Source organism: Mirounga leonina, unplaced genomic scaffold, assembly GCF_011800145.1.
Source record: "Mirounga leonina isolate KUSES-001 unplaced genomic scaffold, KU_Mleo_1.0 Mir_169, whole genome shotgun sequence".
Lineage (NCBI taxonomy): Eukaryota > Metazoa > Chordata > Mammalia > Carnivora > Phocidae > Mirounga > Mirounga leonina.
The window spans coordinates 18,468,414-18,484,624 of NW_023270431.1; the positions used below are offsets into that span (position 1 = coordinate 18,468,414).

General features: G+C 36.4%; 1 protein-coding gene and 1 pseudogene across 1 annotated transcript in view; one reads left to right on the forward strand and one right to left on the reverse strand.

The window, feature by feature from the left end:
* EPHA6 (EPH receptor A6) overlaps window positions 1–16,211 on the forward strand; it is an 833,709-nt gene that overhangs the window by 670,561 nt on the left and 146,937 nt on the right. Inside the window, exon 12 of the mRNA XM_035015180.1 lies at window positions 13,420–13,545. Coding sequence (XP_034871071.1) covers window positions 13,420–13,545 — 126 coding nt within the window. The remainder of the gene's footprint in view (window positions 1–13,419; window positions 13,546–16,211) is intronic.
* On the reverse strand, window positions 2,646–2,905 carry LOC118017399 (annotated as a pseudogene).

Below are 16,211 nucleotides of genomic sequence, written 5' to 3' on the forward strand. Positions count from 1 at the left end.
AATGAGCCTACCTCAGATCAGATCTGGAAGTTAATATTGTTCCCAAAGACATCACGCTTAAAAATAGGAATCGCCTCAATAAAAATTAAGAGATACATGAAACTGAGTAAGGCCTGACTCTTTTCAAGCCCATTTCACACTTAGGATCATATCTGGAGGTAGATCCCAACACAGTGTTATTAGTCTGCTTCCGACTCAGCCACAGTTGAATTTGCTGGCTCATATCTGGGAGAATCAGGCACATAGAGAATGAATGGTCAGTCTCTCCCTCAGAGAACAGCATCTCTAGTTCCGTGCCACACTTCTCTCTGGGGCTTAAGCAGTCGAGATTGCTCTGCCCTTGAGATCGTCTGTCTCTTCGTCCCTTAGGGACATAAATGAGAGGGCACATACGGAAAACCGAGAGAAATGAAAGAGAGGGTAAGTATGGAGGCCGTGTGTCTGGCTGCTTGTGTCGTTAAGTGTCCAGCTGTCTGAGAATAAAGAGCGTATGAGCCAGAGAGAATGGCTTTACAGGTCATGACATTTTTATGACTGATTTTGACTCACTCCTTAAACCAATCACATGGATTTGGTCATTCCACCCTTAGAAATCGCTGTCAAAACTATCAATAACATTGTCATGAGTCAGAGAGACATGGATATGCTTTATACTTCCTGTGTTTACCTTCACTGTTGACCCCTCTATGCAACATACCATGCCAAGTTCTGTCAGAAATATAAAAATGAGACACTCTTTACGGAACTTATTGTAAGCTATGTCATGAACAGAAAGAATTATAGTACAAGGGAAAATGTAATAGTATATAACTGAAAGAGGGAAAAGAGTCAAGAAAAGTAGGTAGGGAAGACTTAACATGAATGACTTCTTTGGGCCAGGCAATTTTTAAAACACTATCTTGTACAGGCACCCTGGTGGCTTCCTCGGTTAAGCATCCGGCTCTTGATTTCATCTCAGATTATGATCTCAGGGTCATGGGATCGAGCCAGGTATCAGACTCTGCACTCAGGGGAATCTGCGTAAGGATCCTCTCTCTCCCTCTGCCACTACCCCCTGCAAGCGTGCTCTCTCTCTCTCTCAAATAAATAAAAAATAAAACACTATCTTGTGTAATTGTCTTCATAACAGACTCTTTTCCACCTATTACCAAAATGGGAACTGAGGCTCAGGGAGTTGGAGTTGCATAAGGTCATCCAGCAAGCTAGGGCACATGGAGGTCTTGAAACGGAATCCCTCTGACTCTAGCACCTATGTGCTTTCCATGGCAGTTTTACTGCCTCCTGAGGGAGCATAGATGAGGGCAAGGTTATTCCAGCCACGAAAAAATGGAAAGCCTCTTAAAAGAGGTGGCACTTAGGCAGGGCATTTAGAATGGGTTAGTCCAAGATAAGGCATTCCTACTTTGTGCTGGAAGAAGTGAGCAATACTTTTAAATAACAATGAAAATTCTAATGTGTTTGTAGTAAAAAGTCAAGAATTTTTTTAATATTTTTTAACAAAAAATATAGTAATGTAATTAACATGTGAACATTACACTTAGGTGGTAAAATTCAGATTACAAATATAAGATAAATATCAAATACTATCATAATTTCAGTTTAACAGAAAGCATAGCAGTTATGACAATCACGCTTAACACCTTGGTTAAGAGAGAAATGGGCAGGGGTGTCATAGAAGTATGCAAAGATTTAACTGTTCAAAAATCCTTAGCTCTTCTGAGAAAATATAAATGGGAACTATGTGGCAAATATTTCTGTAATATGGTGGTTTCAGTCCATTTATTGATCATCATGCATTTAAAATAACTACAGTTGTTTTTGAACACAGAAAACTGGGTTCAAAGTAAGTCTTTGCTCAAACTAATGATAGTATGTATCCCTTATATTTAAAAATATAGTTTAAGTTTGGAAAGTTTAAGGTGAAGCATTTTTGTTTTTACAATTACTTTTAGATATAAGGACACTATGCTATATAAATAGGTATACTGCTATGCAGTTAATTCCAGTCATTATATTTTATATTTGTGAGTCATCATCAACACAAATTTTATGCTTTAGAAGACATAGATCAAACCAACAAAATGGTCATATTTAATTTTCTTTTAAAGACAGATTAACCGGGCACCTGGGTGGCTCGGTTGGTTGAGCCGCTGCCTTCGGCTCAGGTCATGATCCTGGAGTCCCTGGATCAAGTCCCGCATCGGGCTCCCTGCTCTGCAGGGAGTCTGCTTCTCCCTCTGACCCTCCCCCCTCTCATGTGCTCTCTCTCTCATTCTCTCTGTATCAAATAAAAAAAAAAAAAAAGACAGATTAACCAAATTTAAAGAAGAATTGATATCTCATTTTCAAATTACTGATACAAAATTACCTATTCTAGTTATATATTTTGCCCAACATCAAATAAGTGCAAAAAGCTTCCAGGATAGATGCATTTCCTGTTCAATTTCCAAAACTAAATAAACACTTTTTAACTGAAAGCATTTACATCCCTGGCTCTCTAAAGTAAACACTAGAAAACAAAGTACAAAAAATGATCTCTCAGCTTCTAAATAGCCCACTTAGTTACATAAAGTATATTCTGTCCCAACACTTTCTCAAATTCAAAAGATATTTACTGCCTAAGCATATGACAAACAGTCTTCGTTTCAAATTGGTTGGTCTGTTTCCATGGCAACACTGTGGGAATCCCTTGGCTACCATAAGTCGCGTTAGTTGACTATAGAATTTCTCAATTTTCTTTGCATCTTGAGCTTGGTCTGTTCTAGACACCAAACAAATTAAATCATGTGTTATTTAATATACAAACTCCCATCAGAATGAGAACCACATGTGTCTTCACAGGACTGGCGAGGTAGAGTTTCTTGGCCAAGAGACTGATTTCCTCCCACGTCTGGTACTGCAGCATCATGAGTCCATGGTGGAGTAGGAAGAGAGTCATGGCCTGGACTGAAGGCAGTGAAAGCTGGCCCACTTACCTCTGAAACCATACTTATTCCTTGGGTTTGTATTCAGCAGTAGTGAGATTGCAAATTTTTTTAAATGAGGAGTAACATGATCTGAACTGGAAGGACTTAGGGAGGTGTCCACCTAAGTGTTTACACTATGCAGGTGGGGACAGGGAAGGAAATCCCACACGTGTACCTCAAGCACAAAGTGGTTAAACATGTCTTGGCTACGACCATTACCATTACGGTGCCATGCCTATCATACATTTATGGCATCAGAATTGGTGTAAAATCATTAGGGTCTTGATTAGTTTTGTTCTCTATTGGCTACTCTCAATTATTTTCAAGACTTCTTGTGTTCTTTGATATTTTCAAGACCAAATTCTCAAAATGATAATTACTAAACCAAATTATCCTGCCATCTAATCCACACTATATGGATGCCAAATAAGTACCATTCTTTTTTAAAAAGTTTTTATTTAAATTACAGTTAATTAACATACAGTGTGATATTAGTTTTAGGTGTACAATATAGTGATTCAGCACTTCCATATAACACCCAGGTGCTCTTCACAAGTGCATTCCTTATTCCCATCACCTACTTAACCCAACCCCCACCCACCTCCCTCCTGGTAACCCTCTGTTTGTTCTCTCTAGTTAGGAGTCTGTTTCTTAGTTTACCTTTCTCCCAAATCAGTACCATTCTGACCTTAAAAAGCTAACAAATCTTTGATAGGAATTTAAATATATCTTAGCCTTAAATAAGACATGTTTGGTATGTTTTAACATGTTTGTTTGTAGATAAGACTCCCAAGGATGTTATCATCAATATCTGGAAGTGAAACTAAATCCAGAATATTCTCTTTCATACTTTGTACATGAGAGACAACAACACAGCAGGGTACATGCTAGCAAACAATGGCTAGTCCCAACTGGAGGCAGCCATGGAAAATTACAAAAAGGCAGAAGCAGCCTGCCTCGTGACCTCTTTATCAAGTATACTAAATGTTCAAACTTCCCTTTAATAATGTGACAGATATACCCATTGTTCATAAATATTAAATACATAGCACACTTTGGCTGTGAAGCTAAATAGATCTAGCTCTCATACACATTGATAAATGCTGCTTAACAGCTCTTTAGCTGACACCTTGGCACCTGAGGTGTAAAAGCATTTTTTAAAGAGTGTATAGTTTTACAGTGTGAGCCCAGAAAGAAAAGGCTGAGTAGCAATCTGCCAAGCCATGCCCAGTGTGGTGACTCGGTCAGGAAGACGTGCCTTTCAATTTCAGGTCATCCCTTCACCACTTTCTAAATAAAAGAACTCAAGAATTTAAATCATTTTTAGATTTTTAGTTGTCCCTGGTTCCTAAATATTGGCTCTTCATAAGCATTTAAAGTGGAAAGTCACAAATCTCATTGAACTTTAATAATTATACACGTTTTGAGGATATTTATTAGAGTATAGGTGGTTTTAAAATCTCTGACATCAAGAAAACTCAGTCTATTATATGTCCAGATAAAGTCAGACTGCCTTTGAACTGTTCATATAAATATGATTTTAATTCAACTCAATAAATATTACATTGAGTTCCTACTATGTGCAAGCTCTGGGACTGGACATATAGAGAATAAGACATGCATGATTTGTCCCTGTTCTTAAGGGATCAAATCCTAATAGAGGACACAACATGTAAGTATGGCTGATGGCAGCCCACAGGCTGAAGCCAGCTAAGAGATGTGTTTTATTTGATTTCTACAGTGTTCTTTAAACACCTGAATTTTTTACCCTTAGGCAGAACTTTCATATTTGACTCAGTGCCTTTGTCATCAATTTTTTTTGTCATCAATTTGATATACTAATTTATTGTACCTGATGGGCCCTAAAGGCATTTGAGTTTGGTATCGCAAAATTGTAAACACATAAATACTGTATCTATAATAGTGTTCTACCTCTATTCTAGTAGCTAAGATTATATGGGGGGCATGGAGGAAAGAATAATGAGTTCTGCCTGGCTATGTCAGGCATGATTTGACAGAGACGAGAAGGACAGAAGGGCCTTCCAAGATAAGGAAATATCATGGAGGCATGGAGACATGAAGTGGTAGGTCAAGTTTAGGGAATTAAGGAAGATAATATTTATCCCTCATTTATTGAACACTTACTGTCAGTCACTAATAGGCACTTCCTGTATGGCCTGCAGTAAACCAATATAAGTTATACGTTTATTATTAGCTCCATTTTTCAAATGAAGAAATTTGAGTATCAGAGAAGCTAAATAACTTACCCAAGATGAATCAGCTAGTAATGGTAGAATCAAAATTCTGGTCTCAAGCCTAGGCATTGTCACTATTAAAACTGACTGATGTATTGGCATATTGCAAATTTAGTCAGGACACTTTTTTAGAAATTAGGATTTCAAGTCCCACCACATATAAACATAGGTAAGACCACTGGACATAATCCATATTTGGGAGAAATACAGTCTTAATTCAATAAAACAAATGAAATAAAAATTATATAAACACTTTTAGAACTAAAGGAAATTTAGGGAAGTTCTAGTCCAAGTACATCATTTTACAGATGAGGAAACTCAGACATTTAAAATATTTGTTTTTAAAAGTCGAGGTGCCTAGGTGGCTCAGTCAGTTAAGCGTCTGCCTTCAGCTCAGTTCATGATTCCAGTCATGGGATCGAGCCCCGCATCAGGCTCCCTGCTCAGCGGGGAGTCTGCTTCTCCCTTTGCCTCTGCCTGTCACTCCCCTTGCTTGTGCTCTCTCTCTCTCTCTGTCAAATAAATAAATAAAATCTTTAAAACAGTAAATAAAAAAGTCAATGTCTATTTTAAATATAAATTAAAATGCATTTTTAATGTCTTATTTTGATCAGCTTCAAAATATCTTAATTCTCTTTGTTAATGCTATAGTTTTATAAAATTATAGCAACCATAATTTTATCATACATATCCTACAAGTTTAAAAATAACTCAGGAAAAGCTGAAAATTTCTTTTTAAAAGCACTGCAGAAATAACTCATAAAAATCTAGCCATGAAACTGCCCTTTTTGCTTCAATACTTTTATTGTGACCTATTGAAGAACAACAGGATGAGAAATCTATAAAATTCATATTGCAGTGACCTGAAGGATAAAAAAAAAAAGTAAGAAACAAAACAGTAATGGTTGCATGATCTTTAATTGTATTTGGTGCTGAAGAATCTTCATGGAGATTAGCTGTGTAGTTAGTTAGCTAAACAGGAAAATATTAATATAATTGTAGGCATATTTCCATTTATAATAATTTAGGAAATGGAAAAAATTCTGTAATTATAACTTTGGCTTAACTTAGAATCATTTCCTGGGGAGGGGGCGGGAATCATTTCCTGAAAATAATAGTATCCTATCAAAAATTGATTTCCTCTCTTTGTACTAGAAATGTGTGTTATAATGACAAGTTAAAAAAAAATAGGTGCTTCAATAAATATTTACTGAACAAATGACTAAGTCTATGAATGAGTTATTTATGAATGTAATGGTTCTCTTTCACATGTTAAGCCTAATTGAAAATTAGCTCTCATCTAGTCATTAGAAAGTTACTATAGGCCTAAGAAGCAATTGAGCAGTTTGAGTACTTCCTTAGATCCTAGTAAGATATTTGCCTAAGGAACAATTTGTCACTTCTCATTTGATCATTTTTTCAATCCACTTATTCACCTTGCCTTTTTTAAAACCCTACTCTGTGCAGCTTCTGATCAAGTTAGAGCAGACTATGTTGGGGTTCCAGCCAGCCCACCTCAATCTTCATGATAAGGCAGGAATCTTTTCTCTACTAAACGAGGCACAGCAGCTTAGTTTTTCCTAGACTATGTGTTATTAAATAAAGAGATTTCAACAAAGGTTTCTATGGCATAAAAATACATTCTTTTAATGCCTTACATGATAATGGCTCTTCTTACTATTGCTGGTCTTCCTTCAGTCGTGATGTATCTCTGAGCCTGAGCCTTCATCCACATCACAGAAAATTAAGAAGCATGTGTTCAAACAAACAACGGGCTTATGGCTTTCTTTCACTTCTCTCAGTGGAGGAGAGAATGTGTAATCTATAAATTATTGTAGCAGAAATAGAAGAAAAGCACACAGGTGAGAAAACATGAGATACACAAGAGTAGAAGGAAACACACTGACAAAGGATGAGTGAAATTGATTGATGATAGCGAGATAGAGAGATAGATAGGTGATAGATAGGGAGACATATCTGTAAGTAGAGAAAGAATAGAGAATCTTTGAAGTCCTAAATATACAGCATCTTATGTATATTCTACATGCATGGTATGATTATTATTTGAAATCAAGTATCAAAATAATCAAATAATCAAAACATTCCTCAGGGAAAACAGCCCTTGAGGTAGCATTTGGTTTAACAGACTATGTTATCATTAAACTTTGAAGTTATTCACACTATAGGTCAGAGGTACCATCATTAATCTAAACCACCCAGCCATGGAGTAGCTACTATGTGCCAGTTACAGATACTGGATTCTTAAGGCTGAAGAAAGGATCTCTATCCTGAATGCATACATACTCAATTCTCAGCTCTCCAAAATTGTAGTCACACCCATCAGTAACCAGGTTTGAACCCAAACTCTACTCTGAATATTAATTTACTTACACGTTATATATATTTTCTGTTTTACTGTGTTGTTTTTATATTTACTCTAAAACACAAAATATAAAAGGAATAAAATTAAAATATTTTGAAATAATATTCATTTTATATACTAACAATATAAGATGTATCAATTTAGGATCTGATAACAAGTTCAGCTTATTTTGATACTTGATTTCAAATAATAATCATACCACACATGTACAATATACATAAGATGCTATATATTTAGGACTTTTTGTGATCTCTTCTTATATCAGATTAGGTCATCCCTGCATTTCACATTACAGTTGGCAAAGAACTCTTTTTAGGAGTAGAAGACAAAGATTCTCTATTTTTTGTGTGTTCAGTGTATTTGCTTGGACTTTTAATACCTATTTTCTAATGTATATCCAAGGTTGAGAACCACTGTGTAAGGAGCAGCATGAATTCTAGGATCACTGCCTTGGGCCAGGTGAAATCAAGGCCCTGCCCTAATTGTTTAAGCTCTCGAAGTAACTGTTTTACTTCATGAATACTTTGGCATTTTTCTCACTGTGTTATTGTTTAAACAAGCATTCTCCAAAATTCTCTGATCACACACCTCTAACAATGAAAATGTTTGAGCATCCTCCACAGGGAGTATTATGAGTATATTTTATTCATAATTTATTTGATTAACGTGTGCATGTATTTTAAGTTTACAATTCTAAATTATCTTTAACTGAGTCTAGATATTCTTTGTCTACTCATAGATCAAATTGAGTATCTGCAAAAGTAAAGCCAGGTGGGGACAATTTGAAGGAACCACATCTCAAAAAATTCATATTATAGGGATATTGCCTTTATTAAACTTTTCAGGCAAAATTAAATTATTGATATGTAATCTTCAATGAAGGGATTTCTTCTGTTAGGTTTTTGTCGATGTATGTGGGGGAGGCAGGTAGTTCTGCATTAGAAAAATTGAATCAGTCTACCTCAATTTCTCACCCAAAGAGGTTTCTTTTTTTAAAACATTAGGACTGTTGGGGCATGTGGGTGGCTCAGTTGGTTAAGTGTCTGACTTTGATTTCAGTTCAGGTCATGATCTCAGGGTTGTGAGATCGAGCCACACGTCAGGCTCTGAACTGGGTGTGGAGCCTGCTTAAGATTCTTTCTCTCACTCTGCCCCTCTCCTGCTTGCTCTCTCTTAAAAAAAAAACTTAGAGTGGCTGCACCAGCTTGCATTCCTACCTGGTAAGCGCTGTGAATTGTGCAAGACTGTTGAATCTCAGATCTGTACCTCTGAAACAAATAATGCAATATATGTTAAGAAAAAAAAAAAAGAAGAAGAAGAAGAAGGTAGCGGGAGGGGAAGAATGAAGCGGGGGAAATTGGAGGGGTAGACGAACCATGAGAGACAATGGACTCTGAAAAACAAACAGGGTTCTAGAGGGGAGGGGGGTGGGAGGATGGGTTAGCCTGGTGGTGGGTATTGAGGAGGGCACATTCTGCATGGAGCACTGGGTGTAGTGCACAAACAATGAATCATGGAACACTACATCTAAAACTAATGATGTAATGTATAGGGATTAACATAAGAATAAAAAAAAAAGGTAATAAAAAAATAAATAAATAAAATAAAAAATAAATTTAAAAAAGAGCACTAAAAAAAAAACTTAGAAACATCTAATAATATTGTCTTATATTTATGATTATTACTTTTATTTAATCCTTACATACAGCCCCATTAGGTAGGGTGAGTTGTTATTTTCATTTTATGTATGAGGAAATTAAGGCATGAAGAGTTCAGTCATAGTCATCTTTTTACACCAATTCTTAATGATATCTGATTTCCAAGGTAAAGTTATTTCAAAGAGATTGCTGCAAATCAAATTGAAAATGATTTTGTTTCATTGAGTTTAAGTGTTAAATATATATATATATATATAAAAGATTTTATTTATTTATTTGACAGAGAGAGAGAAGTGAGAGAGGGAACACAAGCAGGAGAGTGGGAGAGGGAGAAGCAGGCTTCCCACGGAGCAGGGAGCCCGATGCGGGGCTCGATCCCAGGACCCTGGGATCATGACCTGAGCTGAAGGCAGACACTTAATGACTGAGCCACCCAGGCGCCCCTAAATATATTTTATTTTAACTCTTTGAAAACTGGCTACTCTACAGGCCAGATTACTTTCAAATAATCTAGGTAATCAGAATACTCCATTAACTGATCAAACCAGATGTCAAAATTCAGGCTGATCATGTCAACTTCTGCTTTTTTTATATTGTGGTCACTAGCAACCAACTGTGCTTTTTAGGATGCTTTGCTCTCAGGCAGGGTTTCTCAGTGGTGCTACTAGCCTTTTGAGAGAAATTCTCCTTTGTGTAGGGAGTATACCAGTTATTACAATGCCTTTAGCATACGTGCTGACCCTAACCCACTAAATAATGTCTTTCCCTAGTCATAGTTTGCAGTACTCCCTAAGGGACATCAACGACCACTGAACTACTGAAGGACAGATAAATCACCAACTCCTGCAGCCAGTGACTTAGGTTAACTTACCTTATACCAGTAGTTAATAGTGTCTTTTGTGAGTCTGATACTCAAAAGTGTTCGAAATTATTTTTGAGTAGGGTTGTCAGATTTAGCAAATAAAAATACAGGATGCCCCATTATCTGGCAACTCTATATTAGAGACAATATAATGCTAATATCCTATTATGGTGTCTCTTTAATCCACTGACTCATGCTCACTGACAAACTGGAAACTCACTTATTTGAGATTTAGAAAAGCATTTGTGAAGTGACACATCTTATATTTCAAACTTGTAATGAAAGGGAGGAGTACTCTCATCAAATAAAAGCCTAATTTATTCTGACAAATACTTCAGTCTACTGAATGCAACTAAAAACCAAATGCTGTTGGACATTTACATTTATCCTGCTGTAGATACTAGCTGTTGTTTTTTTCTTTGGCTACAATATAATTAATAAGTTCTACACTTATTTATTTTGTTGTTTTCTTGTTTAATTCCAGTTCAGTGTAATATTAGTTTCAGGTGTACAGTATAGTGATTGGACACTTCCATACCACACCCAGGTGCTCATCACAGCAAGTACACTTCTTAATCCTCATTCCCTATTTCCCCCATCCCCCCACCCATCTCCCTTATGAGAGCCATCAGTTTGTTCTCTGTAGTTAAGAGTCTGTTTCTTGGTTTGTGCATCTCTCTCTCTTTTTTTCTTTGTTACAATTACTTATTTAAAAAAAAAATAAAAACAGGAGCCAGCAATTTAAGCATTGCAGCAAACCAGACTAAAATTATTTCCTTTCCAATCCCAAAAGGTTCCTGACCTTAATTTATTGTAGATTAAGAGATAAGAGAATTATAATTAAAAATAAATTCAGCTTCATTATTGAATTGTGAAAACAGAGCTGTAGTGTTTCATGTAATCTCTACTGACACGACTGACCCTAAGGAGAGAAATGATAAGGCGTTGTTAGCACAAAATATGATGTTTCGACTGAATGTGTATTCGTGTACACCAGCTTTTCTTGTTTGTTTCATATATATATATATATATATATATATATATATATATATATAAAAGTTCCTTAAGGAAGAGATGCCACAGTAAATGAAAGACCTTTTAACCCACAGTAAAGAAACATAACAAAGCCATTATGAATGATGCAGCAAGTTTAGGAAAATGAAAGCTGTTATTAAATATGACAGGCTGTCACAACCACAAAAATAGTAATCAGTGTAATCACAGCAATAAAATAATATTTGTATTTCGTTTCAAGGAGTTAAAATAATGGACATCGTTTCTAAGTTAACAGTTTCAAGGATTATGGCTAAAATAGCAAACACAAAGATAAAAATCTCTAAATGTGAAGCATATTAACATTATTTAAAGTCTGTTCTACATGCTTTTTTTTCTTCAAATTTCCTTTATGATGATTATATTTATATTCCTTTTTCTTTCCTGTGCATGATTATGTTATTCTTTTTCTTTACAATCTAGGATTCTTGAACCAAGCTTCCTGTCACTTGGCTTCAATAAATCCATAATCAGCTAGAATTGGAATATTTCTGTTTGTCACAGACTATACTACAATCTGAATTTCTTATAATTATTTTCTCTGAAGCAAAATCACCATTTCTTTTGTAACTTTAAGGATGCAGAATAAATATATAATTATCTCTACCTGGATTCAGTGATGCTCCTGGGCTCTGGGTATTTTCCCAGACTGTTGAAGCATGGCGTTGTGGGATGCATGTACATGAGGGCACATTTTTGCTCAATGGTAGATCCCCCCCAGTAGTAGAAATTAGAGTCACTGTTCATCACAAGTTACCTCAGAACACTTTCTGGCCTACTACTGGGTACTTTACCCACACCTCTTAATGTTTAAGGGACTCAAACTGGACCTTCTTACTAAAGCCTCACAAAATCAACAACAAAACGAGTTTATTTACAGTATGTGATTTTCTGTCTGTGCTTCCTTTAATCCAATGTACAATGAACAGGCCTCACCCATTAAAACATCTCTAAAGATCTAAGAAATGCTGGCTTTTCTTTAGCAACAACTTTTTCCACAGAAGCAAGTTGTATAGAGAGTGGTAGGTATACAGGGTCCCTTTAATCCTGGTCCGAGTTCAAAGAGGCTTTCAATTTTAACGTATTTTAGGGGCAAAATTTGTGTCAAGGAACAGAATGAAGTCTCTTCAAAAATTCAGGACTTGCTAAAACTGAGTGTGGGAGGATTGATCCCAGGTCTCTTTATTCGGAAACTGCCGGGCCTGGTCAGGGGTTTCAGAGGCCCCGAACGATATGCATTCCTTAGCACTGTCAGTGTAACTTGCGTTGAGGGTGTTAACTGTGATTAAACTTCGATATACCGTATCAATTACCAGGTCTTCCCCGGGCACTCATGGTGCCTGGATATTAAATTTTCTTCTGAATGACTCTAGTGTCTTTCAGGTCATTGAGACACCAAATTGTAATGCTGTTATTCCAAACTGCAGGGTTTCTAATTCATATTCGGAGAAGAGCAATCTCCCAAATGGGAAGTGACTCATTATTTATTTTTAATCTATAGTGGAAAGATTTTTGTCCTAGGAGTCCGCCAGCTCAGCGGCAGCCCTCTCCAGCTTCCCGTGCCTCAGTTGGCTAGTCTGTAAAATGAGGATCTGGATGATTTCTGATGTCCTTTCCAGCTCTGACAGTCTTTTCTTCTACAATTCATGATATAATCTTATGGGATAAACTTCCAAGTAATTTACTTTTTGTTTTTTGGGGTTTTTTTCTTCATAATAGCCTCCTTGAAAATGAAAAAGCATGTGGTTCTACCTTTGCAAACTCTCATGTCTTCTCCCAAAAAGTATAACAAATTAAGAATTGTATATATTGATTTCCTTGCCACTATTTCAGAAACGCACTGCTGCTGAAATACCTAAAGCAGAGCCCCGCTCCTTCCTCTGCGCCCCCGACGTCCCATCCCGCTGAGGCTGTCTTCCATAACTCGCGGATGTGCGTTCTGCAAATAGATAACCCCAGTGACATTTATACCCACTTTGTCAAATGGGGGCTTAGAAATTTTATCTTAGCATTCTTTTAAACCGTGTTTGACTGTAACTAGTTAAGAGTAGCTTTCTTTTCAAAAACTAGGTTGATTTTTTTAAGGTCTGTGAATAAAAATGCATTTTATTCCTTTTCATTTTATCGCTTTTAAGGTTTGATGTCTTTATTGATCATAGGGGTTTTTTTTCCTCCAGTTAAATGATCAACAACTTTTCCACAAAGAAGATTTTGATTCATGTCCATTTTTATCTTTTAAAAGGATCCTTCCCGGCCATTGGGGTGGAGGCGTTTTGCCCCAGCTTCCTGAGGGCAGGGTTTTTAAATAGCATCCAGGCCCCGCATCCAGTGCCAGGGGGAGGATCTCTGCCCCCCAGGATTCCGGCTGGTAGGTATTTCAGGTGATGTTTTCTGCCATCATATACAGCAATAAGAGTGTGCTTGCAATTGGAAGATCCACAAGACAAAAATAAATATTTCTATATTGTTGAAAGGAAATGCAAGTGACTTTTCTCTACTGCGGGGACCACATTTATGATATCTAATGCTTCAGAAGTAGTCAAAGGAAGTGGAAGAAGGCTCTGTAAACTGAGCACCCAATTAGCATCATGCTATTGCTGCTTCTAGAATAATTTTTACATGAATAAGAGCTAGAGCTTTAAATCCCAAATTTCATAACTCAAGAATAAAAGATAAATTTGAGCTACTTTGCCACTTGGAATTGGCTAGCAAAGTGAATGAAAAACAGCGTTAGTAACAGAAAGAGTAATTCCATATTTGGATGAGTTTATAGAGATTTAATTAAAATTTCATTTCACTCAAGAGAAATGATTGGAAGAAATGCCAGAAAGTAGCAAATTTGGAAGAACATTTTGAAAAAGAAAATTAATACTCAGTTTCCCTTAAAAATATCAATCTGACCAAAGCTGTATTTTATTAATGAGAGAAACACAATATAGGAAATTGAGCATTTTAAAGTGCAATTTCAAAGTTTAGTAAATCACTTTTTGGATCATCCGTGGTAGTATTTCAGTCACAAATTGTTTTTCCCCTCTCATTTTTAAGATATCTAGCCGCCGCCTTCCGTTGTATGAAGGATACAAGCCCACTTTATATTTTATATGTGTCTGAGCAAAATAGAATTAGGATATTGATTCTTGGAGTTTTATTTATCATAATCCTTGTGTTTTTTATCATAATTAATAATTATGCCACAAATTATAGTAATGACACCAGTGTATTCAGGAGGGTCTGGCCCAGCCAACCAATACTGGGAATGTTTGAAGACACTAGGAAATCCAATAAAAACAAAATTCCAACATGCACGTTTCTTGCTTTTCTTGACAAAATTATACCAACAAAGCCTAAGATTATTTCGCTTACATTTTTCTGTTGCTTTTCAATTACCCTTGCCTATTTAATTAGAACATACAAAATAGGGGCGCCTGGGTGGCTCAGTCATTAAGCGTCTGCCTTTGGCTCAGGTCATGATCTCAGGGTCTTGGGATAGAGCCCCGCATCGGGCTCCCTGCTCCACAGGGAGCCTGCTTCTCCCTCTCCCACTCCCCCTGCTTGTGTTCCCTCTCTAGCTGTCTCTCTCTGTCAAATAAATAAAATAAAATATTTAAAAAAAAAACATACAAAATAACAAACTGTAAATGCGCTTTGATGTAATTTGGTTTCTCATTGGATAATTACTGATTGATAATGGTTGGAGGCTTTATGGCCAACAAGGCCACTGATAGAGTAGAAACCAAAATTATGTGAATTAAAAATTAGCAATTTTAATTCTAATGAGTGCTACTTTTTTTCCTCTTTAGAAACAAAACTGGTATCAATTGCACAGAAATGTTGTCATTCTTATTGTTGGTGGTGATGGTGTTGATGCAAAAGACTAGAAATAAAAATCTATATAAGCTAAGCTCTCAGAGTTACCTGAAAATATAAAAAGGCAGTTTTCACATATAATATTAATATCTCAGTGATTGGAATTGAGGAATGGATGATTTGTAGTTTAATGGCTTAATCCTTAACTCTTAATGACAAATCTTGGTGGATTTAGGTATGTTTGGCAGAAATGACATTACATAGTTCAGGAGTGCCTTGAATTATTCAGCATCACTGGTAATAAATAAATAAATAAATAACCCTTGTCACTTAGCCACTGAGAATGATAGAAGAAAGGTGATGTTTCTATAACACATACACGGAAACAACTTTCTAGAGAGAGATCTGAAAGAACACTCTAGCACTCTGTTCTCGGCTTTAAGCCAAATTTGCCTCCAGCTTTCATAGGAGAGAAAACTCAGTTCAGTTTTCATGACTTACATACAAATCAGGTGTAACAAAATTGCTTCATAAAAAATGTATAGATCTAAACTTGTTCCTATTCCCTCACACTGAAATTAACTCAACTCCCTTTTCCTGGCTTCTATCACTGTGATAAGTGATCCCTGTACACGTCCTCTGGCACTTTTCAGTAATGACCACTACAATTTCAAAGGTAATTTTTATCCTCTCCCATTCATCTACAGCATATTTCCCAAGAATTTCCTTTATAATTTTGTGTAAAGAGGAATGAAGCCATAATCATGAGAAGTGTTTATTTCATATTTTTTTTAAAGATTTTATTTATTTATTTATTTATTAGAGAGCAAGCGAGAGAGAAACAGCATGAGAGAGGAGAGGGTCAGAGGGAGAAGCAGGCTCCCCACTGAGCCGGGAGCCCGATGTGGGACTCGATCCCAGGACCCTGGGATCATGACCTGAGCCGAAGGCAGTTGCTTAACCAACTGAGCCACCCAGGCGCCCTATTTCATATTTTTTTAAAAAGTATTTCTTTGTGGTCTAATAGATGAACTCATAACCCTTCAAGCTGAGGACATCATCAAGAAAGCAGTTCCTCCCTTGACTTGTACCATGGTATTTTTTTTTAATTTTTTATTGTTATGTTAATCCCCATACATTACATCATTAGATTTAGATGTAGTGTTCCATGATTCATTGTTTGTGCATAACACCCAGTGCTCCATGCAGAACGTGCCCTCCTCAATA